General features: G+C 50.8%; 1 protein-coding gene across 1 annotated transcript in view; it reads left to right on the plus strand.

Annotated features, from left to right (window-relative positions):
- The first annotated feature begins 303 nt into the window (after positions 1–303).
- The window catches only part of NPAS1 (neuronal PAS domain protein 1), a 42,970-nt gene continuing 16,320 nt past the window's right edge, over positions 304–26,953 (plus strand). The window contains exons 1-4 of the mRNA XM_066638548.1: positions 304–395; positions 639–877; positions 15,521–15,594; positions 24,106–24,195. Coding sequence (XP_066494645.1) covers positions 304–395; positions 639–877; positions 15,521–15,594; positions 24,106–24,195 — 495 coding nt within the window. The remainder of the gene's footprint in view (positions 396–638; positions 878–15,520; positions 15,595–24,105; positions 24,196–26,953) is intronic.

The following is a 26,953-nucleotide window of genomic DNA, read 5'->3' on the forward strand; positions in this document are numbered from 1 at the left end:
TGAGTGCTTTTGCTATAGCTGTTGTCAGGCTGATATTTGGGATAAAGTATTTTAATCTTTTAGGCATACAGTGTGTTTGAGGCAACTTTGGTGAAAACTGGAGGTTGTGCCTTCCTAAGTCAATCGGGTGGGGGGCTTCCCTTTGCAGGTTGTTTGTGGGGGGTGGGAAGGCCAGGCAGAAGAAGGGGCCGGCCAAGCAGTTTCCTCTTTCTCTTTGCAGGTGGATGCAACCTTCTCTAAAGGGAGCTGGCAAGCCGTGGACTCTCTGAGGCCGGCTCACAGTCGGATGCTTCTGGTGTCACGATGGCGGCTCTGTATGGCAGTGAGGTGAAGTGCGTCAGCGTGGAGTGGGACTTCCTGCAGGGCCTGTTGGTGAAGAACCAGCCAGTACCCTGGTAAGGGGGTGCCCCTTCTGACTCAGAACTGGGTTTGGGGTGATGACTAAGAGTGCCGGAGCATCAACTGTGGGGGTGTCCTGAGTTCAAATCCTCACTCAGCTGGGCGGCCTTGGGCTAGTGGCCTCAGCCTGAATGACTTTGCAGGGCTGGTGGGGATCAAGTGGGTGTAACTCCCCCCCCATAAGCCTCTATCCCCCTCCCCACTGACTATTGTCTAGCTTGGTCTTTCGTCCTCCCCAGCCTGCAGGCCCTGCGCAAGGAGAAGTCCCGGAACGCGGCCCGCTCACGGCGGGGCAAGGAGAACTTTGAGTTCTATGAGCTGGCCAAGATGCTGCCCCTGCCTGGAGCCATCACCAGCCAGCTGGACAAGGCCTCCATCGTCCGCCTCACCATCAGTTACCTTAAGATGCGGGATTTTGCCAACCACGGTGACCCACCCTGGAGCCTGCGAGTGGAAGGCCCTGCTCCGGCCAGCAAAGGTTAGTGCCAAAGGTGGGTGGTTGGGCTAGGAGGGCGCTCCTGTGTGTGGCGGGTGTGGGGCAGCCATCTTGGGAGTGCCAGAGAAAGATGGCTGGCCAGGTCTTGATGTCAGTCTCAAGGGCCAACTACTGGCCAAGTCTGTCTCCTGCTGAATCAAGGCCTGGAGGGCAGCCTGGGCGCCTGGTCCCTTTTGAGAGGCCAACAAGAGGAGGCTTGCCTCCTGCCTTTGGAGGCCAAACACAAGGGGACTTTGGAGGCTTTTTAGGGGGACTTTGTCTCTGGGTCTGTGTACTCTGGCCTGGAGGGCTTACAGATAAAAATTGGTGTGAGGGGGTGGGAGGACAGGCAGGGTTGGACGAGGAGCTGTGCCTTCATTCACACTTGCAAATTGAGTCGGGGAGTGGGTTGTGTCCCAGCCTTCATGGGAAGGACTTCATTCCAAATTTGAGGAATTCTTAGAGCAAGGGGAGCAGTGACATTCTGGAGGTGTCCTGGGAGGAAGTTTCAAGTGCAAGTTGGTCTGAGGAGCAGGAGAAGCTCCGTGTCTGTGGGATTTGAGCAGCAGGTGGAAGTGCTGTGACTTGCAATGGCTCTGAAGGCCTGTGACGGACCTGTAAAAGGGGGCAAGAATGGCAGCTCTGGAACTCGCTTGGTTCCAACCCTGCAGGTGACTTGCGAGGTGAGTCTCCCTCTGGTGTGCCTGCCGTGACCCAGTGAATGAAGGAGAACCCGACTCTTTGCCTCCTCTCTTCCAGAGTCCGTCTGTTTCTTCCGCCGCCCTCCCCCCAAAGGCCAAGCGGCCGCTCCATTCCAACACACCCTCCCTCCCCCTCCCTCCCGCGCACACACAGACAGGCACTCGCCCAGATAAAATAGCATTGATTAGCCATGCAATAAATCACCATTTAAATAATGCAGCTTCAAAGTGTGTAATTAAATAAATTAACAGCCTTGGAAGAATACAGGCTTGCAGCAATTTCTGATTACTATCATTACCCACAGGGTAATTATCAGCCAAATAACCAGTGTTCTATGAAATGGGGATAAACATCTGTCTATTGTTTGGGGAGGCTGAGCGAGGGACGGTCCGTTTTCCCCCCTCTCGCCCCCCCCCACCCCGCCAGCAGATTCCAGCACAGAGAAAGGGTCCATCTTGCTGGGGGTTTGCCTTGTCCTTCCTGCCTGCCCACCCCCACTCTCAGTTTGCAAGAAAAGCCAAAATTGGTTGGAAATGAATTCTATTAATGAGTGCCTGTGAGAAAGGACCAACGAGGCAGTCGGGAACTTTTAAAATATGTGGCCGGGTTTTCTCTCTATTGTGTTGCTGCAGCTGTGCCTTGGGGGAGAGTTTAAAAATAGAGGGTGGTGTCAGGGGCCAAAGTGGCCAGGCTTTGAAGGTCTCTGTGTGCAGGTGCTTGGTTAGGTGTGCTGGGCTGCGCGAGTGAGCCATGAGGACTAGTGACTTGTTGGAAGAACTTTGTTTGGTCTCTTTACTGTGAAGAGGATTGCTACTCCCAACTTGGGGTCACTCCTCAGGAGGAACTGGCTACAGGCTCAGGATGCGCCAAAGAAACTCATACCCACATGAGGGTTTGTTTGATCACCACGGTGGGCAATCTTCTAAAAAAGAAATTTGTTGGCATCCTTCAGTCTCGGAAGACTATGGTGTCACGCTCTGAATGGTGGTTCTGGAACAGTGTCCTCTGCAGTGCGCGAAGCCTGGGTAAAGTAGATATGGAGGATAGGCTGTTACCCATGCAGCAAATCCCCCCTCTCCATGTTGCTGAAATGGTCCAATGGAAAGGCAGAGGCCAATACGGTTGGTTCCAGCGGCGTCGCAGGAGTTGCCAGAACGTGACTGTGTTCAGCCATGAACTGCCTCAGGGACTCCGGCTCCGGATTTTGCCTCGAGGTTGACTCCTGAAGCCTTTTCCATAACTGGATGTAGCCACAAGGCAGTGGAGGTTTGGGATCATAGTTTTCCTTCTCTCAGATGAGCTGCCTTCCCAGGCTGACGAGTCCCATCTACCCGGTGGGACTTAAGAAAGAAAAGGGATCCCATCTTTCTTAAAAAAGAAAAGGGATGAGAAAATTCATAGGAGTGGGTCATCCACTTATTGATTCATTTTTGTCTCATCCCAACCCATCCCAAGGAACTCAGAATGGCACACCATCAGTCTTCCATTTTATCCCTGCAATAACCTTGTGAGATAGGTTAGCTATGAGACGAAGTTACCTCGTGGCTCCATGGGGATTTGATCCCAGATCTCCCAAGTTCACTCCTCTAACCATTATACCACATAATATTAGCCATTAAAGCTTGGTGGAGCTAGAGCTATTAAAGCTGCGTCTAGAGTAGTGGTTCCTAAACTGTGGGTCAGGACCCACTGGTGGGTTGCAACCTGATTTTGGATGGGTTGCTAAAGAGTGATGGAAAGATCCGATAACTAATTTCCTCAAGCAGTTAGATATCTGTGGTCCTGACCCACAGTTTGGGAACCGCTCAAGCAATTAGCTATCTCAGTTGCCTCAATTGATATCTCTAATTGCCTCAAGCAATTAGATATCAAAAATCAGATACTGTAGCTGCTAATTATCCTGCGAAGAGCTCAGCTCCTGCAGTTGACAAGCTTGTCCAGATATAGGGAGATAAATGTTTCAGGTTCTTTTTTCTGATTATAATAAATAAATAGGGCAGAAGGTCTGGTCTAGAGGGTAGAGCCTCCATTAGCCCGAAGATAAGGCAGCTCCGTGAATGGCGAGACCTTGAAGCAGCTGACAAGCTGAGCTGAGTTATTCTGTCTGCTCTTTGGTGTGAACGAAGAAGCGTCTTGGCTGCCCTTCAAGTGAGAGATGAAGGAGCTGCTTGTCAGCCAGCATGGGAGGCAACTGGGGGCCAGAAGTAAGACCAGACCGTGAAAGATCCATCTGAAATGTTCAGCGGTTCTTGAAAGACAGAACCTTTCTGTGATTGTAAAAATCCCCTCGGGGGTTTAGAGATAGCCTGCCTATGTGAACCGCCTTGAATAAAGTCAGAGAAGTAATCCAATGACCAGAAAGAAAGTGGTATATAAATACAAATATTATTATTATTATTATTATTATTATTATTATATTATTAATATATTATTTCTTCTTAGATCTGCTTTTTTAAAGTCTAGTAAACCTAGGTGAGTCCAGATAGTGTCATTTTTTTAAATGGGTTCCGGTGCTTAAAAGTTTTGGAACCACTGGTCTAGAGGCAGTCTTTTTGGGGACCAGATGTTGGATCGGAGCCTGCCTGTGGGCTTCCCAGGGGTATCTGGCTGAACATTCTCGAACTAGGTGCTCTGCTTGCCCTCATCTACCTGGTCAGCCCTTGTGAAAATATTTCTTTGCCCATCGGGTAATTATTCTGTGGAAAAACTTGCCACAAGATATGGTGATGGCATCTGACCTAGAGATGCCTTCAAAAGGGGATTGGACAGTTTGATAGAGGAAAAGTCCATAACAGATCACAAGCCATGATAGGTATATGCCATCTCCTGGTTTTAGAAATGGTTGGTTGGCAACCTTCAGTCTCGAAAGACTATGGTATAAGCCTACAGCACCCAGTATTCCCAGGCGGTCTCCCATCTAAGAACTAACCAGGCCTGACCCTGCTTAGCTTCCGAGATCAGACAAGATCAGGCATCTGCAGGGTAACAGTTGTTAAATAGGCTACCTCAGAATGCAAGATGCAAGGGAGTGGCGCCGCGGTGCAGGTCCCTTGTCGTGTGCTCCTTGGGGCATCTGGTGGGCCGCTGTGAGATACAGGAAGCTGGCCAAGTTGGGCATTTGGCTTGATCCAGCATGGCTCTTATGTGTTCTTCGGGGTCGTGTGTCAAATTGGGGTGCCACATTTCATCATTAGCTAACTTAGAGGTTGGTGGCTCCCTGCCTCAGTCTGTTGCACTTGAAAGCTGGAACCCATGAGGGTAGGGTTATATGAGCTGTTGGGCTTTAAAGTGTAAGCCTCTTGGGGCAGAAGTCCTTTCTCTTGTTTATCCTGTAAAGCATTAAATAATAACCTAGGAATCTTTCTGCCCAGTTCTTGTTGCTCTGACCATTGGAAAAGCTTCCCCTCTGCAACCAGAACTAGGACTAGGAGTCCTGATTCGAACCTTTCCTAGCCTGCAAATTATTCCGCCCTTCCCCCTGAAGAGGCTGTTGGCTAGCAATTTCCTCTGTACTAATTACCATCTTTGACCTGGGGCCAATTTTCCTAATCAATCGCATTAGCGCAATTAGCAGTGGTTTTAATGCTGACAGCAAGAGTCTTCCAGGGGCTTAGCCAGGGAAAAATATTAAGGTCATGTTGATTAATCAATCAGTGGTTTATTAAACATCTGGAGGGAGACCAGATTGCCTGTAATTTGACAAGTAAAAGGAGTCTGATTTTTTTTTTTAATGCCACTTTTTTTCTCCCTAGTCACTTGGCTGATGTGGGAGAAATCAGAGAGAGAGAGAGAGATGGGGCTGGAGGGAGTAGAGTTGCTGGTGGCTGGACAGGCAGGCTTGGAATAAGGGTGGCTTGTGATTCCATGGTCTTTGTTGTTGTTGATACTGTGCCCTTACAAGATACAGGAGGAAAGGTCTCTGCCCAAAGCGGCTTGCAATTCAGGCTTTGGCCCAGTGGAACAGGCGAGGCTTGTGCAATTATTTCAGTTAGGAATGGCCAGCATTGGTCTTCCAGAAGGCCATGTAGGTCTTGGAACTTTGACCTGGGGGCTAAATGAACCAAACCCTGACCTCTGGCAAAGTTGGTCCCATCCAGCACCAACAGCTTTGTAGTAGTTGTAGAGCTCAGTGCCTCAAGCCTGTTGTTGTCGGCGGATGTGGACTACTTCCTCAGTGCAAGTGAGCAGTCGTTCAGTTCTGTGGGGAAGGATAGGTGTCCACTCCCTCTTCTCCCACCTTGGCCTGGCCCCTCTGTGTGGGTTGCGAGTGCTTGAGCAGCTCCCACAGCAGCGGCGCTTTTGAAGGACTCCGGTGGGGAGGCACTGCCTCACCTGCCTCCCCACCCACCGCACGTTCCTTGTGCGTATGCTTATACGTATATCGGTGGGCCCTCTGTGTTCGTGAGGGTTTGGTTCCGGGACCCCATGCGAATGCCAAGATCCACGGATGCTCCAGCCTGCAGTTGTAGTGCTAGAAAAAATGGTGTAAATTGTGTACATTTGTGCAAATTACTTAAATTGCCTAAACTTGCCTGAATGAGGCGCGTGCTGGATCCAAAGAGAGCCATGAAATGGTGGGAGGCAAGGACAGGGTGAGAGAACTTCTGTTCCAGAACCCACCCTCCCTTTTTTCCACTGCCAGTGGGCACCCTCCTGGACTTAGGATTTGGGCCTTTGTCCTGTCCAAGAGGGCTCGTCTTATAAGCAAACCAATTTGTGGAGGAATAGGCCATTAGGGATGATAGGTAAACAGAAACTCCAAATTCGGGGGCCGGCTACCCCCGAATTCCAGCTGCTGGAAGCAACATTGGGCACAGTCTCTTGCATGTTCTTTGTGGGCTTTCTGCAAGCATCTGACTGGACGTGCCCTCCGTCGTTCCTATGCGAGGACTTGTGTCCTTGCTCCGTCCCCCAGTAAACGGGCCGGGACAGTGTGTGTACGAGAGACAGGCGGGCCAATGGAATGAGACAGATGTCCCCAGTCTGGGTACACAACGTTTGTCCTCCAGTCTCCTGCGACACACCCTGTATATCGTGCTTTGAAAGAGTGCTGAATTCTCTGCACGGAGTTGTCTGGCAGGGGGGTACAATCTTTCCTGATTGCTGCTGTTGGAGCCCAGCCTATCGTTCCCCACCCCCCACCCCCACTTTGGCCTGGCATATTTACAGTCCAATGGAGTCTGCAGGGATGGTGCGACCCAGTTGTCTCCTGTAAAGGTGAATCACCCAAATTTGGCCTCCGTCCAGATGGCACCTTGGCTTGACCACTCAATCTGATTGTCCCAGTTCTGTCTCCTAGCAGGACACCCCTCATTTCTCCCCCCCCCCATCGGCCTGAGCAGTTGTTGGAGTCTGGCGGGTGCATCTGGCTTGCAAAGGAAGGAAAAGAGAATACGAGGAAAGATCCAAGGACCAGCGAGTGGCCACTTGCTTGTTTTGAGAGCCAGGTGGCCTTTAGCAAACTTCTCTTGACCGCAGCCCTCCTCTCTGTGGGGTGGGCACATTGGCTGACCTTACAGGGCTGTTGTGAGCATTTCTGAGATGATGTATGTGGGGCAATCGGAACACTCCAAAGTTCTGCAGAAAGCAAAGTGTTCTGATTTTTGCAGCTGGCTTCCACCGGAGGCCCATCCAGGTCTGGTGGACTCACTTGGTCTATCTATGCAAAGGGATGCTGTGGTGCAGTCCCAAGGTGGTAGACTGGACTGTACGAAGTAGACTGTACAGGGGCAGTGTGATTTTTAATTGCTCCCTGTATTTGAAAAAAATCACCCTGTGATAAAAGAAAAGAAAAAAAAACACATACAACTAACTACCATCAGGTAGCAGAACAGGAGGGAAACTGACAGTCCAAATCACTTCTTGCAGAGCTTGTTTTCCGACTGCGGAGTTGTTTTAATGGAAGGATTCATTCAGAAGTGGTGCAGTGTCTTCCTACCCTTCAGACTCTACCCCTTCATATTTGCTGCATGTGTGGACCAGGCCTCGGGAGCAGAGACCTGCAGGGCACCAGGAGCTGGGATGGGGGATCTCTTGGTTGGGGGCTCAGAGTGGAATTTCTCCTGCCCCCCTCCTGCTTTGCAAGGCTTTTCTCCTGCGTGGCTCAGTCCTCATCCCAGCTCCCTTTGCCAGTCAGGAGCCTTGAGATTTGCTGCTCTTTGCCTTTCAGCTGCATCTAATTCTCCCATTGCTCTGATGCATGGGGGGGGGGAGGCGCAGCTGGGCAGCCGTAATCCAGCGCTCTTCCAATGGCTTTATTCTCCCACATAATTACACACTTGGGGAAAGAATTTGGTGATTGCTCCAACTCCAGACGATTTGCTCCTTTTGCAGTTCCCAGTAATCCCACCAGGTTTTGACATTAACCCCCTCAAGGCTCCGGCTGGGAGTTTTCCTTCAGGGGGGCGAGAGGGCCAGACTGGGTGCATTCAGATGGGATTCCCTCTGCTCCAGTCTGGCAGCCGTACCTCGGTCATGTCTCTTCCGCAGTATAGTGTACCAGGTGGCCAGTAAAAGATGTATAAAATGCAATCTGGACCAGCAGATAAAAGCACCAAAAATGCGTGAGCAACACATGACTGTCTTCTGAAGTGCTTTTGGGTAAAGAAGTCCCAAGCGGGTGCCTCTAAGGAGGGTTTCCCACAATTTTGGTGCCACCAACGAAAAGGTTCTGTTCCAACTGTCTGACTCGGAGCAAGTGAGGACCTCGGTGAACAGGTGGAGTCACACCAGAAGGGGCAGTTCGCAGCATTATCTCATGCTCTGTTGTGATCAAGAAACAGAACCTGGGAGGCGCTGTGCAGTTTGAGCCATGCAAATAAGGGCAGGTTTGAATCCCATTAGCTGGGTTCCCCAGGGAACAGGTGGATTCACCCCCTCATCCCAATAGCATTCCTCCTGTTTTGTCCTGTAGGAGTAAGTGATTAGCTTTCCCCATTGGAGGGAACAGCAAATCCCTGCTCTGTGTGGGGGACACAGAAAACCAGCAGAAACTCTCCAAGACTTCCGGGGCTCTTCTTGTGCAGGTCTCCCTTTAGGCGCAATGCAAAATAAATATTTAAAGAAAGCTCCCTCCCACTGCGGAAGGAAAAGGGGAAATAACATGTTTTAAGAGATTAAAAACCATTGTTCAGCGGAGGGTGAAATATTGTGATTATTGTGCAATGACAGGACAAAATTACTACGCAAGTTGCCATGTGATTGTGTGTGTTCTGTCCGCCCCCCATCTTCTTCCACCCCCGCCATGGGCTTTTGTTTTGTGCAACACTTGTGGTGCAAGTAGCAGAATCCTTGTGTCAGCCTCTCTTCCCTCCACAGGTATTTCAAGAGTCTGCTTGGAGCAGAGGAGGGGGTCTTTAAAAAAAAAAATTCTTCTGAAAATCTCTCACCTCCTTTCCTTTAAGAAGCAGGTTTCTAGACCTGTGTGAAGATTGTTGTGTGAAGATTTTTGAAAATCACCCATTCATTTACTCAGGCCAGCCCAACCTGTCAGCAGTTAAAAGCCTGTTGGAATAAAAAAGTCTTAAAACCCCATCAGAAGCTTTCCAGAGGGGGAGAAGTCCTTAATTCTAGGGCAGGGGTCTCCAAACCCCAGCCCGGGGGCCAGGTGTGGCCCGCAGCCAGCCTCTATCTGGCCCACGGCCAACCTCTTGTCTCCTGAAAGCCTCTGGCCCACTCAGCTGAACATGACCAGAACTGTGCTCTGATTGTGTCTGGAGGGTGTTCTGAGGGCCAGAGAGGTTGAATGAATGAGCCCATTCATTCATTTATTCACTTATCTAAGTTCCATCTCTAATTTATTTATTTAAATTTTATATTTAAATTTTTTTTCCCCGGCCCTCCACACCATGCCAGATATTTGATGCGGCCCTCTGGCCAAAATGTTTGGAGACCCCTGTTCTAGGGGAATGGAATTCCACAGACAAGGAGCCACCACAAGAAGGCCCTATTTCTAGCCGCCACCCCCACACACACACACCTCTGCTGGTGGCGGCACAGTCAGGCCCCCTCTGTTGACTGGACAATGTGGGTAGGGTTATATGGCAGGATACTGTATAGCAGGGGTCTCTAAACTTTTCGGCCGAGGCACCACATCAAATATCTGGCACGGTGTTGAGGGCCGGGAAAAAAAAATTAAATATAAAATTTAAATAAATACATTAGAGACGGAACTTAGATGAATGACAGGAATGAATGAATGGGCTCAAATGTCCAGGATTTCTCCAAGCACCAACACAGCCCAAGAAATAAAGCACACACACTTAAATGGATCCCCATTTCCCCACCCCACAGGCACAACTCTGGTTGTGTTTGGTCAGCTGGGCCAGAGGCTCTCAGGAGATCAGAGGCTGGCCGCGGGCCGGACAGAAGCTCTCTGCGGGCCACATCTGGGTGTGGAGACCTGCTGCATAGGGAAGGGGGGCCTCGTGAAACTCTAGGCCTCCTCTGCTTGTCACCTGATAATAATAATAATAATAATAACTTTATTTCTACCCCGCCTTTCTCCCCGAAGGGACTCAAGGCGGCTTACAACATAATTAAAAACAATTTAAAAACAAATAAAAACATATTAACACATACTAAAATCAGCAATCAGAGTAAAAAAATAGGTAAAAAGAGCATAGAGCAGCAGCAAGTCATAAAAGAATCAGGCCTGTAAAAAATATTAAAAGATGTTAAAAAGATGTTAAAAGGCCAAGAACTCAGAAGGCCTGTTTAAACAGAAGGGTCTTCAGGCCTTGCCGAAAGGTCTCAAGAGAGGGAGCCATTCTTAAGTCAAGGGGAAGGGAGTTCCATAGCGTTGGTGCCACTACTGAGAAGGCCCTATTTCTTGCAGCCGCCCCACGTACCTCCCTAGGCGGCGGCACTTGTAAAAAGGCCTTCTCTGATGATCTGAGAGGGCGAGCCGGATTGTACGGGAGCAGGCGATCTCTAAGATACCCTGGTCCAGAGCAGTATAGGGCTTTAAAGGTCAATACCAGCACCTTGAATTGGGCCCGGAAACGAATGGGCAGCCAGTGATGACTTATCTCAAAGCTGTAGGCTGAGATCCAACGTGCTGCTGCTTGGGTGTAAGCCTTTGGGACTCAGGGTTGGGAGGGAACGGACTTCCTTCTGAGCAAACATGCACTCTTGAGCCCTTATTCCGAACCATTTGCTAATGCTGCTTTGTATGTCTGCATTGAAGAGTCTGAATTGGGGTCATGCCTTCTACTGCCCTGGCTTCCCCTGTGTGTCCCCCCCCCCCCCCCAATCAGAGGTTTCAGTCTTAAAACAGCAACAACCCAAGAAACCTGAGCACCCTTGATGACTTCAAAAAGCTGGCAACTTGCAAACTTCGGGGGAGGGGCTGTATTATTTCTCCCCCCACCATGTATTTTTTTTTTCCTACCACCCTTCCTTCTCTGTAATCCTAGCAGCTTTCTAATTCTTACATTAAATGCTTTTAATTATAGGAGCATTCTGTCTGACCCACGGGGTTATTTCAAGAGAGGAAAAATGAAGGAATTAAAGAAAATGACAGAACAAATTGCAGCAATTAACGGTGCTGGTATTGTTCCGAGTGTCTGTCAAGGGAGTTCTCTGTTTGTTAGTTACAAGTAAATCCGCGCAGATAGTGGAGACAGGCAGTCTCACTGCCATCTCCAAGGCTGTGTGGTGCCACTGCTATTTTTCCTCCTCCCCCCCCTTTTTTTTTTGAAAGAAAAAGGATAGAAAATTCTTTGTAAAATAGTATTTCTCCTTGAAAGTGAGCTCCAAAAGAGAAGCGGATTCTCACTTGCTCTGGTTCCTCTCCTTTTTTGCCCCAGTAAATCCTGCATTAGATGGTCCTTGTCTGTTCTGTGCCAGGCAGGAGTGGTCCGAAGGGTGGATCCAGATCTCTGGGTGATCAGAGCAAAATCAGCCATTTAACTGTGTTTCTTCTAATAATGAAAACCAGTTCCTGAGCTGAGTATGTGGTAAAAGCTCCCCCCTTCCTTAATTTTGCATCTGCCTCCCTGAGCCATCAATTCGCACCCAGCTCTGTGTGGTAGACTCTTGAGGTTCTGGATTCCACAAGGTTGAAGTCTGCCCACCCCGGTGTAGGACATGATCTAGAGTGCTTTGCGATAGAAGAAAACACGGGTCTCTGCCCCAAGGGGCTCCCAGTCTAAAATAGACGCATGAGAGATAATGAGGCCAGGGGAGTGAGGCCAGGAGAAATGGGGGGAGTGTGTTTTTACTTCAAGCACAGGATGAAAGGGCTGGGGGTCTAGTCAAAAAATTAACAGAGAAAGTAGGACTTTAGGAGGGGGATTTCAAGGGAGGAAGAGAGTAGGCACCCTGCACATGACAGACTAGGGTGCAGTTGGAGGTGCCTGCTATATTTTGCATTAAACTCTGGCCCCTGGAAGGTTGGGCCTGCAACAGAGACCAAATTCACTCCTGCTGAATGGCTTTTGGATATGGGGGGGGGGGGAGTTAGGTCTCCAGCAGTGACCCTGCAAAGGCTCTACCAGCTGAAAATAAAGAGGGGGGTGAGGTGAATGAACAGTGCAAAGCAGCTTCATGTGCTGGTATGAGAACACCCTGCAGTCCCTTGCACTGCAGGGGTCCTGGGGAGAGTGCTTGCTTTGCATGTCAAAGCCCCTCCCCCCAGGTTCCAAAGATCTTTGCTACCAGGTGCTGGCAAAGAACCTGTCTGAGGCTTCTGGAGTGGGAGGTAGGGCTGAATGGCTGGGGATGTCATTCAGGGCAAGCAGAATTCCTGTTCAAGGGAGGGACGGTTGTATTGCCCACAGATCCAGTGGAGGGATCTTTGGATAGAATCCCTGGTGATTTGGGCTTGTGGCCTGAGGCGGTACCTGGGAAGGCACGTTCTGAGTGACAGCCACAAGCAGCAGCAGCAACATAGCTTGAAATTGGGGGTCAGGATCAGGTCCAGCATGTCGCCTTTCCAACAAATGAAGACTTGTTCTCTCTCTTCCTCTCCCCCCCCCCTTTTAAAACATTGCCACTAACTCACACGGGTGGACAAATTTACCCTTTTTCAAGGAGCCAAATTGTACCCATGGTTGACCTGGGTGTAAATGACCAGTTTGAAAGCTCCAGTGGATGCCTGTTTGTCACAACTGCAGCTTGTGAAGAGCTAGTTGGAGAAGGGCCCCCCCACCAGTACAAATGTGCTGAGGGCAGTTGGGGTGGGGAACAGGAACGGGGTCTGAATTGTGAACCTGCACTTGGAGGAGAAACCTGCATGTCCCGGAGGGCAGCCTTGCCACAAGCTGGTGATTTGTGCATACTCGTATAATGGGGGTGATAGCTATAAAAATACTGGCAACCCCTAAATCCCTCCAGTGTATTGGCTGGGCTGCTGTGATGTCATGGAGTGTGAGCACTCTAGATGCCGTGGCTGGATGGGAAGCGTCTGTTGTACCTGGAGAATAGAACCACTAGCATGCTGTGGAGCAGACTGACACCCCCCCCCCATTGCAGGGGTGGTGTTGCAGGGGGCACTCTGCTGTGTTGTGTGTAGCCCAGTTCATTAGCGTGATTTGTAGGTTGGGCACCATTTTGTCTTTCTGCTGGCGTCCAGGACCAAAATGCCTTGTGCTGGCCCAAGCCAACTGCAGCCATATTCTTAAAATCACACTGTATGTCTCTAAAGGGTCCCGGGACAGAGAACATGGCTCAGGTTTCAGCCTGTTGGACCCCACTTCAGCAAGGCAGGGAGTGTGGCCTCTGTGCTCAGAGCTGTATTACACGTCCGTCCGTCCCCCATGCTGAAGGAGAGCTTCCAGTGTGGCTTGGTGCAGGTTTCTCAACTGCTTGCCATGTTTGCCTCCTCCCTCCCCCCTCCTCTCTGTCACCACTCTTCCCCCCCCCCCCAACCCAGGGAAGTTGTGCCGTCCTGGGCTACAATGAGAGAAGGGGCTGAAAGAAAGGTTAAGCTGAGGTCTTGTGAGCTTTTCAGCTTTGCTGGGGAGCAGTGAATGCGGAGCTGATAAGTATTCTAATCCCATCTCCCAGGAATGTGCAGAGCACAATGGTGCGTCCTGTCCCTTCCCCCCCATGCCTCCCCCTTCCCCCCCAGTTCCGTCCTTGTCTTCCCCCCAAAGTGAGGGAGCCTGGGGCTTGTTTGGATGGTGTGTTTGTGCCATCCTGAATCCTGCACTTCTATATGTTGGTGAGTGCACGTAAAGTGGTGTTCCCCACAGTGTGCCTGTGAGTGTGAGACGTTGGCAGGCCTCTTTGTCGTGTGTTTGGCCAAATTGGTTTGTAAATCTGTTTCCACAGTTTCTGTCCTCTCCAAACGGTTTCCTTCTTCTGCTGAAAATGCCTCTAGTTCTATTCCTAGCCACCTGCTTTAATTTCTCTCTCTTGTTTACACACACACGCGCACACACACACGCACACACACACACCATTTTAATAGCAAAATTTAAAATTCCAGGTGTCAAAGCTTGCTCACTGGTAAGAGGGAGCATGAATGGGGAGAAGTGTCTTTGCCCACATGCAACCTGTGACCCCTTGCGCAGGAGCCCAGATGTTGCTCCTGACCCTCAGGCAAGCTGATGGTTCCCCCCCTCCCACAGGTCTAAGCCAGGTCTATGATCCTGCTGTCTAGGAGTCCAATCCTATTCACACTTTCCTGGGAGTAGGTGCCATTGACTCTAATGAGACTTACTTCTGAGTAGACATGCATAGGCTTGGGCTGTAAGCCAGAGGGATGAAGTTGGGATTCATGGATTTTTAAATAGTTTGCATCTTTAGCAGCAGCCTGTTTGCCTCCAGACTCCTCCTGATTTGGGGGGACGGGACGGGACTGCTGTGATGTCACAAAATGTTGTTGCAGGTCCCTGTTAATTGTACCTAAACTTAGCCAACATAAATAGAAGAGAGGGCTTTTGTGCTCTGCATGCTGACAGAGCTTCTCTCCATGTCACCTGTTCTGATGGAAGCTGCTCTCTTGGGCAGAGAAGATTTTTCCCCAATCCTGCTGTCTGAAGTCTGTCTTCACTGCAGGTGTTGGGGACTGAACCCGAGACCTTCCAAATACAAAGCAGGGGCTCTGTCCTAGAGCCCCTCCCTTGGAAGTGACTGCCTGATTTCATATGTGGGGCATTGGGCAATGGCTACTGAGTGGCAACGGTACTCTGCTCGTGCTCAAAAGCCCGCTTTCCTTTATATTTCCCAGGCAAGCTGACACCAAACCTTGAAAAAAGGTTCTCTGGTTTGGGTGACCTTGGACCAGCTGTGAGCTGTCAGCCTAGCCCACTTCATGGGACTGTTCTGAGGATAAAATAGGGTGGTGGAGATAACCAGAGGGACCATCCATGGACTTTGGGGAGCGGTGGGGTGGGGTATTAACTTAAAAATGGTCTCAGAATTGGTGGTGGCCACTGACTTCCGTGGCTTTAAAAGGAGATTTGTGGAGGAAACTGCTGCGCTTGCCATGAGAAACCTCAGTGGCCTGAGGCAGGCTCTTGAATGCCAGCTGCTAGGAAGTGAGCAACAGGGAAGGACAGTTGCTGTCACATCCTTCTTGTGGAGTTTTGATTTCTGGAGGTGTTTGACTGGCTCTGAGGAAGAAGGGTGCAGCATCCTCTCTCTGTATACTAATTCAGCAGGGCTCATCTTGCAGGCCTCAGGTCTCTGATTCTTCCTCTTTGCACCAAGAAAAGTCTCCCTTGAAGAGTTAAAGGGTGGACTGGAGCCCACACAATGGTGCTCTCTGCTGGCCACCCCCATCTTGCCTGCGGCTTGTTCTGAGTTCTCTTCCTGAGATCCAGGTGCAAGTCCCCCGTATTGCAGGCGCAGTGGGGAAGTCCTCACTCTGGTACGGCCCTCCCTCTGGTATCAACAGTGTGTCCTTGGGAATAGCAGAGAGGGGATGAAGGGTAGGGTTTGGGGGCACCCTCTCGCAGGACTTGCTTTGATGGCTGGTTCTTGGTTTCTCTACAGCTCCTAGCAGGAGGCCGGCGACTGCACTGCTGACTGAACTCTTTGAACAGCATTTGGGGGGCCACATCCTGCAGGTGAGTCGTGCTGGTTTTGGTCTTCCCTGCCAGCCATTTTTCTGCTGTTCTAGCAGGTGCCAGCCTGAAGGCCCAGGGGACTCCAGATTCTGTCTGGCCTCTCCCCCAATTGATGCAATTCTTCCTCAGGCCTTCCGGGCTCTCCCCGTTCTGCCCTGTTAGCCACCAGGCTTCCAACCAGGCTCCACCTCAAGTGGTGAGATCTCTGCCCAGGCTCTGTCTCTCCAAATCCCACCTCTTGTCCCTTCTGCAGAACGGTTTCTCTCTCTCTCTCTCTCTCTCTAATTAAAAATTGGCAGTTACCCTCATTTGTGATTGGGAAAGTGGAGACAATGTGTGACTTTTAAGGATGGAATTTATCTAATCCAAGGCCCTGTGAAGTCAGAGCATGTCTGCTTTTTAGTGCCAGGTGGCCACGCAGAAGCGCCAAGAAAGTCACGGCACTGTCGTCCGAATGAAATTGTGGACAAACTGGGAGAGCGGCAGCCTGCTGGAGAGCAGCCTGTCCGGAAGTTTGGGGACGCATGTGTCCCCTTCGTGAACTGGGAGCTAGCACCAGTGGACAGTTGGTTACAGGACAGGAGAAGCCTCGCTCTGGATTTGGCAGGACTGGTGATGATGGAGAGCTGGTGACAGGCTAGGGTTAGGGGTGGCAGAAGGGAGAGAGAGCCACCCTAACCCTTGGGGAGGGAATGCAGAGTTGGGGAAAGTGGAGGTCCACGTGCTGGCGATAAGGTGAGCTGAATCTTAGCGCAGAGGTTTGCAGTTCTCCAGCAAGCAACTGGCTGGGGATTTTTCGAACACAGCAAAACTCTGTGACCTTTTTCCTTCTCTTTTTCTCCCCTTTCTGGCCATGGTGGGCCCTGCCAGTCCGCTTATTCTCTGGGACCCACAGGTGCCTCCTCATGGGGAGAAGGGCACCCCTTGGCTTCTCTGGCCCCCATCTGCCACCGTCCGCTCAACGCAGGAGCTGTGACATTTTGAGGGCCAGCGCTGGTGGAGCGGACAGATCCGGCTAATTATTTTTTGAGCGCGCTCATTACAGCTGTCTCCTGGGGCTGTTGGCTAATTATCAGAAGTGGCATATGGTAATATGTTAAGGAGCAATTTATCAGTCGCCAGCCAAGGCCCGCCCTCGTGCCGCGGACCGGCTGGTGACAGCCCAGAAGGGAACGCCCTTGCCGGGGTTTGTGCACAGAGATTGTCAGGAGCTCCTTCCTCAGTTCCCCCAGAGCTGTGTGAATCCAACACTGTCCACAGCAAACCCAAAGACATGATTGTCTCCTGTCCGTTTTTTCCTTGCAGCTTCCCTGTGAGGTAAGCCAGAGAGTGAGGGCGGCTGGTCAAAGGGTGCCCGGTGAGCTTTGTGGGCAAGAGAGAACTTTAATCCTAGAATGATAGCATTGAAAGGGACCCACAAGATCATCTAGACCAACTCCCTGCCTATGGCAGGAAGTTCCTCCTAGAGCAGTGTTTCTCAAACTTTGAGGGAGCTTTACTCCCTCCGTAAGTCTTTGTGGGGGAGGGGCAAGGGCAGCGACACAACCCCCAGGGTCACATCGCTCACGGAGGCGAAGGGGGGTGGCGCTTGCACTTGTCTCCATTTGAACTTTCCAAGCCTTGGGGAGCCCTGCGGAGGGCTGCGCAGGGCTCCCCGTACCTCATGCAGCCTCCAGCAGCCCTAACTACGTAAGTGTAAGTGCAAGCACACACCCCTTCGCGCCCCCCTTAGGGACACGATCCTGGGGATTGCTTCCCTGCCTTCCTTGGCAATCTATTTCACTGCTGAACTGCCCTGACCATCAGATCCCTCTCCTTGGACCCCAACACTGCCCCAGCACCTGTGAGCTTCACCATCTACCCTGCGGTTTCTCCTCAGTTCAAGCTGGTGAAAAGTGCTAGTGGAGGACCAAAACGTTTCAATGACCGCGGCAGGAAATCCCAACAGCGCCCCTGCTGGTGAACAGATTACATGCGTTGACACCATGAATAAATTGCCGGGTCGTGTGCTCCCTTCCGGAGAGGGCCTGACATGCAGGTCTGCACTCCTGCTCGGGCGCCACCGTCCTTCCCCTGCCTCTGCTCTTGGAGATGAGCTGGATGCACTGAGGACCCCCTGCACGATCCCTGCCTGCTTGGATGAGCTGCTTTACTGTTCCCCCTCCCCCCCCATTTTGAAGCCTTATCAACAGCAAATGGAAAAGGAGAATCCTCTTTCTTGATCAGGTCAAAGTGGATCTATCAAGTCCAGCATTCTGGTTCCCACAGCGGCCAGTCAGATGCCTCCAGGAAGGCACCAGGCATGGCCTGAAAGCAGCCTGGTGCTCTGAGGTAGGCTGCCCTGGTCCATGGAGGTTGTATCTTTCTGTTATGGACAGCCCTGTCCTTGGTGAATTTCTCGACACCGTTTCAATATGTCGAATGGTGGTGTCGTCCTTGCCACAGGATGTGGTGATGGCGCCTGGCCTGGACGCCTTTAAAAAGGGATTGGACAAGTTTCTGGAGGGAAAATCCATTACGGGGTACAAGCCATGATGTGTATGTGCAGCCTCCTGATTTTAGAAATGGGCTATGTCAGATGCAAGGGAGGGCACCAGAATGAGGTCTCTTGTTATCTGGTGTGCTCCCTGGGGCATTTGGTGGGCCGCTGTGAGATCCAGGAAGCTGGACTAGATGGGCCTATGGCCTGATCTAGTGGGGCTGTTCTTATGTTCTTAACTACAATTCCCAGGAAGCCTTGCAGGTCTCTTGTGATCTGGTGTGCTCCCTGGGGCATTTAGTGGGCCGCTGTGAGATACAGGAAGCTGGACTAGATGGGCCTGTGGCCTGATCCAGTGGGGCTTTTCTTATGTTCTTAACTACAATTCCCAGGAAGCCTTGCAGGTCTCTTGTTATCTGGTGTGCTCCCTGGGGCATTTGGTGGGCCGCTGTGAGATATGGGAAGCTGGACTAGATGGGCCTATGGCCTGATCCAGTGGGGCTGTTCTTATGTTCTTAACTACAATTCCCAGGAAGCCTTGCAGGTCTCTTGTTGTCTGGTGTGCTCCCTGGGGCATTTGGTGGGCCGCTGTGAGATACAGGAAGCTGGACTAGATGGGCCTATGGCCTGATCCAGTGGGGCTGTTCTTATGAATCTCACGGTTGTTGCCACAGTCCGTGGCTGGTTTCATAGACGTGTGTGTGTGTGTGTATGTGTGTGTGTGTGTGTGTGAAGGATTTTTCCCATGCTCCGCCCTGAATCCTTGCTCCCTCACATCAGTTCTGGGGTTCATCAGGAAGGGAGCAGGTGTGGCCTTTGCCGGCCTGGCCAGCTTCAAGGGAACCTAATTTGGCCGGCAGTTGGCGCAGAGGCGAGAACAGCCTCAATTGAGTTAAAGGCTTCCGAGCAGGCTCCAGGGCGGAGGGGAGCCGAGGCGCTAACAAAGTTTGGCTCCTCGGCCAGGTGTGTGCGTTTCCGTTCCAAAATGCATTTCTTCTGCTGTCGCCTCTACCTCACCAGAGGCCTTCCTGTGCCTACATTAGTCCCCTTTTGTGGGACTAATATATATTTATTTGGAAGAAATTGGATTTGGCAAGGGGGTGGCTGGGAGGGAGGGAATGTTGTGTCAACAGCTGGCTGGCAGGAGCTTGAGGTGCGAAAGAGAGACCTCCCTCCCTTTCAAATGTGTGGAGTTGTTTGCCCGACTGCTGGGATACAGGCCGAGGAAAAAGAGTTATTCTTCCCTCCGTTCAGCCCTTTCTGGAGTTTGGCCAAGAACTTGTCTTGGCTCTGACTGTGGTCCTTGCCCCTGGATCCTCTGCTGCAACCACTGACTTGGCTGGCTTGCATCACCTCTTGGCATGGGTGGCAGCTGCCCTCCAGGGTAAGCCATGCCCTCTGATGGAGACTCGTCAGCCTGAGCCCCCATTTCTAGGTATCTGCAACAGGCTTATCTATTGGGGCTGAGTTTCAGGCAAAGGATTAAGTCTGAAGAAATGGCTGAGAACATCAGAAGAGGCAAAAGCCCATCCAGTCCAGTGTCCTGCCTCTGACAGTGACTGGTCAGATGTTTCTGGGAATGGAGGCCACAGTCCAACCCTGGTTGCTTCCCAGCAGCTGGTATTCAGGGGTAGCCTCGGTGGAGACTGTCCAAAATCCATGTCCATGAATTTTCCTAATCTCCCTTTGAAACCGTCTGAGCCAGTGGCCATCATCCCACCTTGTGGCAGGCAGTTCCATGAACGCTGGGTGAAAAATTCCTGTCTTGTCTGACTCAAATCTCCTGTCATTCAGTTTTATTGGCTGACTCTTGAACTCGAGGATTCTGAGAGCTCCACGGGTTACAAACTGCAAGAGAAAAGATTCTGGTTGGACATCAGGAAGAAATCCCTAGTGGTCAGGGTGGTTTGGCAGTGGAACAGATTGCCAAGGGAGCGGTGGATTCTCCCTCGCTGGAGATCTTGATTGCAGAGGCTTGTGCCGGAGATTCTCTAAGAGGATTTCCTGCTACAGGCAGGGGGTTTGCACTAGATGGCCTTATAGGTATGTTCCAGCGATATGATTCTGTGAAAAGGAACACTGCTCCGTCCCTAGCCGGTGTGGAGGAGTCAGGGTCTTGTACAATCCCAGGATTGGATTCTGCCCGTTGTCTCTACTCTCTGCCCAGAGTGTTCTTGGCAGAGCAGGCTCTAAACCCACTGAATGAATTGGGGGGGGGGGACGACTCTGTGGAGGCCTTGGCATCCCCCTTCTCCTCCTTGCTCCGCCTCTCAGAGATGTCCCTTGTCATGTGATGTCAACTGTTTAATTGCTGCTGCAATGACCTCCCAGCACCTCATCGGAACCACTTGATGATTGGAAAAAAAATCGGAAGCAATTTTATCTGTAAGTGGTAATGAACATGCCTGCACACTAACGGGGCTGTCAGTTTCATTCATTCCTGGCTGTTTCTCCCCCCCCCCACCCCTTTGCAAGGGAAGGTTGCGATTGTGCAAATATATTTCGGCAGGATAAAGTGGCATTGACTCCTGGGCAGTGACTCTGGAGGGTTCCCTTCCAGGCACAGGGAAGCTTGGGCTTCTCTTGCCATATGCAAAAGAACGGAACTCTCTACTCCTTACATTTAAGGGCATATGCTGGCAGGCTGCAGTTGTTCAAGGGAGAGGGAAAGGCACTTTGTACATGCGCAGAGGCCATCTCAGTTCTAAACAGGGCATGGCTGAAGATGGAGAGGTGGTCCCAAGTGGGTGTGGTTACGGGTGGAGGCTGGGGCCAGCATGACCAGTTACACCTGTCAAAAGATTTTAGTTTTGATGTCTGAGGAGTGTGTGGGAGTGAGAGCATATTGTGGGATAACCTATGGGCCCAAGATGGTGCGTTCTGCTTCCTTAGGGCCAAGAGGCCTCTCCAAAGTCCTCCATGTGCAGCATGCACTCCAGGTTAAAGCTCCAGGTGCACTCTTGCCTCTTCCTTGCTTCCCTTGATGTGTCATTGCTTCTACACCAGCCCCTTGAGTGGTCACCGATGTCTCTTAGAGCGACCTGTTTCCACATGTGACTTCCCAGAGCTCGCCCAAGTGCAGTGGGGCTGACAGGATGACACTGAAGTGTGCTGAAATGCATTGGACAACCGTTTCTTTAAGTGCCACCAGGTGGCAGTATTGCTTTTCCAAACTGGGCTGTAAGGCACACACTGCATGAAAGCTGGGTGAAGGTGGGGTCTTGGCGGTTGCTCAGATGTGCCGTGTCCCAGCAGTGGAGGTGTTTCAGCCTTGGCTTGGAAAAGGTGCCCAATCCACTGCTCTGCACCCTTGTTCTCTGCACTTGTTAAGAATTGCCCCACGTGTCTCTGTTTTGCAACCTGGATTATTCACCAACAGCTGAATAATCGGTTGGTTGACATTTCTCAGCCAGTCCCCACTTCTCCTCCTCGTGCTCCGTAGATTTTACTGCACTGCAAGCTCATTTTCCGTCTCTTCTTGGAAGTCACAAGGTCTAGAAACTTGGTCTTTTTTTCTTTTTTTTAAAGAGAGTTTAGGTTCTTAGGACCAACCTTGTAATGAAAGCCCTTTTTTATTCTTGAAAGGCTGCTTTATGGAGGGGCAACTGGAAATGGAATAGTGTGTGGGGAGGGGGGGCTGAACCCTTTTCCCACCTGCCTTCTCTCTGCTCCAAACAGCTCCCCCTTGCAACTTTGTGTGCACACACATGCGTGCATGGCAAGAAGCGTGTTTTTGAGCCAAGTGGAAATGGGGAGCAGCATGCACAGGCTCCAGCTTCCGAAGGCGGGAGAGCATTGCACCTCCCCTGCAGCACTGCTGTCAGCCGCTCCCTGCAAGTAATTTTCAAAGGGGATAAAAGGACACATATTGGTGTGTGATCGATCTGGACTTTGCCGCTTAAGGTGGAGGTTACTGGATCCAGTGCTGGATTCCACACACAGGCACATCACCACCCAGTACCGTGCGCTGGCAGGGATCACACCCACATCTCCTTGCAAAGCTGAGGAGGTTTTGCATCATTGCAGGAATTCTGAGCTGCCTGCTGCGGAGACTCCCGCCTGCCTGCCCGTTGACTTTGAGGGAGGTTTCAGAACCCCTGAGAAGAGCAAGCGTCCCATTGCCTGAGTTAGCTTTGGCGCAGGACCCCAAATGGACATTTCTTGGCATTGGTTAAAATTTGCCATGGTAAGATTCAAAGGGCTGTCTGAGGTGTGTGTCTCTTTGGGGAGCTGCTTCCTGTTTTCTGGAACACTGGGGGGGGGGGTTTTGGCCAAGACTCTTCACCCTTATTCAGATTCCCCCCCCCCCATGTGTGTTCCTTGGAGAAACAGCTCTGTCCATTGGATGGTCTTTGTTCAGCACCTGAGATTCCCCATGTGGCAAAACTGAGGAATATATATATTCCCTCTCTCTCTCTCTGTCCATGTTCCTGGAGTCCCAGTTCTGTCCCAAAATTTTAAACAGTGGCTTAAATTGGAGGTGGGGTCTTGGCCTCGGAACCTTGTTTCTGATGTCAGAGCTTGCTACTGAAATGCAAGTCCTGATGGGTGGCTGTGTGTGTCTGAATCACAGCCCTGAGTGCGGCAAGAGTAACCCACATATGCTGTGTCAAGGTAACACAGATTCTGGCTAAGAGGACTAAAGCCTCCATCCCAAACCCAGCCTGAACTCTTGCTGGCACCTTACGCAAAGAGGTGTGCTTCTCCCCTCTCCAGCAAAATTAGAAACAAAATTCACCCCTTTTGCATGTTGGCTTCTTCCCAGGGGGGTGTTGGCTGGAGCTCAGCTGGGCATGGTCTGCAGGTCTTAGAGAGTGTTGTTGGTTCATACAGCTCCATCAGCATGGATGACGCTTGACGGAGTAGGAGAGGTCAGGTTCATCTTGTCCCAAGGAGTCTGCAATCTACAATTTGACGCAAAGGAGGCAACAGAGGAAGGGGAGGAAAGTGCAAGTGGCAGGTATATGGAGGGGGCGGAGAATATGCGCTTTATTAAAGATTCTGAGCGCCAGTTCAGAGCTGCAGGTGTCTAGCCCATGGGGCAGAGCACCTGCTCTGCATGTACAAGACCCAGAGCTCAGTTTCCAGCAATCTCCAATTAAAGGATTTTGGGTAAGCCGGATCTTGGGGCAGGACAGGCCCTCCTTGGTCTGAGATGGTGGTTCTCTCTAGCCTGATTCACTCCTCGGCAGCCAGCATCATGTTTGGTAGCCCAATTCTGGCTGGGGTTTCTGTGCTTATATTTTTAAGCAGAATTTCTCTGCTAAACCATAAGGGTGGTTTTTGTTTTTATCCTAATAATGTTCTTGTTTTTATTCAACTGTGTTAAGCTTAAATCGCTGTGGCAAGGCCTCCAACGAGGGAGATTCTGATGGGAAGGGGCCTTTGCTTCCTGTTAAATTTGAGACAAGGGACCCTTGAGCAGCCAAAGCGATGTCCTCCTAGGTGAGGAGGTGCCCTCCCACCTGTTCTATTTCCTGGGCTGCCTCCGCTTGGAGGCCAGCAGCTTCCAGCCCCCCGGGGAGGACTTGTCAAGAGCCCCTTCCAGGATCTTGAGCTTTGATAGATCATTCGGTGGAACGAACAGCCACCAAAGGGTTAATGGTTTTTAACTTGCAATGTAATGGTTGCATTGATTGGTGTAACCCTTCCTTCAATAGACTGGCACCAGCCTCAGTGAGGAATCTCCTTTCTCAAGACCTTGCATGGTGGATGGAGTCAGTGGTGTAGCCAGAGGGGGGCACAGTAAATGCAGCAGGTGTCACAATGTGCTGTGTAAGCAACTCCTTCCACTTGCCGTTGGAGTCATTTGGGGCAGCAACAGCAACTTACCGCTCTGCCCCCCGGTTATGCTATTGGGGTGCTTTATTCTGATGACAGACCCCCAGAGTTTCCCAATAAGTCTCTGCAGCTGTGCTGTTGTGACATGCAACTCCTGCCCTCCACCTTCCTCTCTCTGGCAAGAGAAGTGCCCTGCATTATTAAATATATATATTTATTTTTTGCTTTGTTTCTGTTCTCTCTCCCCACAGTCCCTGGACGGGTTTGTGTTTGCGCTGAACCAGGAGGGAAAATTCCTTTACATCTCTGAGACGGTGTCTATTTACCTCGGGCTCTCGCAGGTAGGAGTTGTGTGAGCTGTGTACTAAAAGCTGAATAATACATGCGCAGGCTGGAAATAAAATCCCCCTCACATGGCCAGATGTACGGCGCATGAGTAATGTGGCCATGCGGGGTGCGCTGAGAATAACCAAGATGATTGTCTGCGGCATTTGGAAGGCAGCAAACCTGCGTTCTGGAAAACTGTTCTTTGCCCTCTTCTGGGTGCTGCTAGTCGAACAGAGTGGGGCACCAATCGCTGGCTGAATGTGACTTTTATTTCTCTGATTTGTTTAATTTTAAACTAAGGGGAATTACAAAAGAAAAATCACTGATTAGACCTTCTTCTTTTCCATGAATTTGTTCAAACCTCCTTTTAAAGCTATCTAAAAACTCAGAATGTCTTGTGGCAGTGAGTTCCATAAGTGTGATGATGCATTCTTGGGGGATGTTTTGTCTCATTTAAATGGCTGGGGACTGGAGGTTCCTCAAGGAGTGTCCTCATCCCAGTGAACCTACCTGTTGATTAAAACCTCCTTCAGTCCCTTTCTGGTGGAGGTGGGTGGGTGGCGACCAGGGCAGGGGGCCTTTGGGAGGTGGCTGTCTCTGGACTCTCTCCCAGATGCCTGCACCAACTCTGCAACCCCAAATCCCTCCTGCTCCCTGGAGCTTGTTGAGAGGCAGGGCAGAAGGTCCCTGAACAAATAATTAGTCAAAGAGGAATTCCTGGGGCTCCCACCAGCCTCTCGTTTCTGCAAGCCTTGAAGGGATTTCTGGACTTGAAACTGACTGTATTTGCTGCTGCAACTGGTCAAAGTGGGGGGGGGGGGGTCCATCCATGCATAAGGCGATCAGCAGGGGCACCTGACTCCATTTGCCACATTTACCACTCCCCCTCCTGTTCCCTGCATGTGAAAAGGAAGGAGCAGGAAGTGTGGAGGAGAGGAGGTGCTGCAGCCTGCCCCACTCCCACTTCCTTTTCACATTCAGGGAGCAGAGGAGCCATAGACCCCAAGGAAGGGGGCTGGTCTAGCCCAAGGAAGGCATGTGGGACCGACCTTTCCCCCAAGCTGCTGTCAGCCTCATGGGGATCACCAGAAGGGGACTGAGAGCAGCTGGGGCAGTGTTTTTGTCAGAACACAGTGCAAGGGCAATGCACTGTGGCAATGTCCTTAATCCACCCCGTGCAACAGTTTTGCCTCCTGGTCAGTGCGGATTGCTGCGCTTGGGCTCTTTGGTGCTGCTCACCTGCCAGGGGAGAAAGCCAGTCTTGTGTTTGCGCATGTGTCATGTGCTCACACACATACACTCTCTCGGTCCTTGCCGCATGAATAATTAATTGCGGTAATTATCTCTGCCACAGATGAAGTGCTTTTAATATGCCTTGTCTGATAATTGATGATCGGCCTTCCTTCCAAGCTGGGACTGATGGATTGTCAAGAGGACAGGAATAGGGGGAGACGTGTCCCTTGTTGGAGGGGTTTGGGGGGTGTTTTGCCAGAGAAATAGGCTAAATCGAGGATTGCGGGGTGAACCATACATCAGCTGCAGCCTCAGGTCTCTTCCCCCTTGCAAAGTTCCAGAGGAGAAGAGGGGATTTGCATCAGTAAAGAGAAAGAGGAGGCTTAACCCTTCTTATCCCTTGTCTGGTGTAAACTGGCAGGGCCCAAGTGCTTTGCGGGGCTGTGGAAGGGGCCATGGGTTGGAAGCTCCCATACAGAGGACTGCAGCATGATGTGTAGTTGACCCCTAAGATGGGGGAGGAGTTTCCTACTGCTGGAGGTGTTGCCAACTGATTCTGAGCCCTGTGGGCTGCTATAATTGTTTTCCATCTTGGAGGCCTGTAGTATGAGGGCCAGTTTTTCTACCTCTCTTGCCTCATTTTCCTTGAGTGAAAAGGATTAGTAGTTGAATTGGGATAGATGGAAAGAAGGAGATTCTTCTTGGAATTGTTGGAACTCTCTGCCACAAGATAGGGCAGGAGCTACTGGCTAGCTGGCTTCGAAAGGAGATGAGGGAGAGTAAGAGTGTGACTGAATTAGATCTTTGCTTCCCACAGAGACCAGCCAGGTGTTTGCAGGAGGTTCACGAGCATGGCTTGATAGGAACAGGCGTGTCCGACTCTTGCTTGCCTGCAGACTAGCATGCAGAGGTAGACTGCCCCTGAACCTGTAGGTTCTGTCCATTCATCATTCCTAAAGCACTGACAGACCTCTTCTGCTCTACCCTTTTATGGCAGTCTTGGCCACCTTTGGGGTACTGCAGCATTTACAGTCTGTTACTGATAGCTGTTAGCCCAGATAGTGAAGTGGAGCCTCCACATTCCAAGGCAGCCTACCTCTGAATACCCACTGCTGGGGAGCAGCAGTGTAGTGGGCACATGGTGGGTGGGTTGCTGGTTGTAGCAGACCCTTGCGCTGGTCTAGCAAGGCTGCTCTTGCATTTGAATCAATGCCTGTAAAACCTTGTTAGCATGCCTTGCAAGAGAATTGTTGGGGTGTGGCACATCTGAGAACCCCAGATAATTGTCAGAAGGGATCTCTGCCCTCTGTCTTGAAATTCCCCCATGCAAGAAGGCAGTTTTTCTTTCTTTCTTTCTTTCTTTCTTTCTTTCTTTCTTTCTTTCTTTCTTTCTTTCTTTCTTTCTTTCTTTCTTTCTTTCTTTCTTTCTTTCTTTCTTTCTTTCTTTCTTTCTTTCTTTCTTTCTAAGCTTGTATTTTCACCTTGACAACAAGGCAAAAAAGTGATTTGCATGTGCCAGAGGGGAACGTGCTCCAGCCC

The sequence above is a fragment of the Tiliqua scincoides genome, chromosome 10 (assembly GCF_035046505.1).
Source record: "Tiliqua scincoides isolate rTilSci1 chromosome 10, rTilSci1.hap2, whole genome shotgun sequence".
Lineage (NCBI taxonomy): Eukaryota > Metazoa > Chordata > Lepidosauria > Squamata > Scincidae > Tiliqua > Tiliqua scincoides.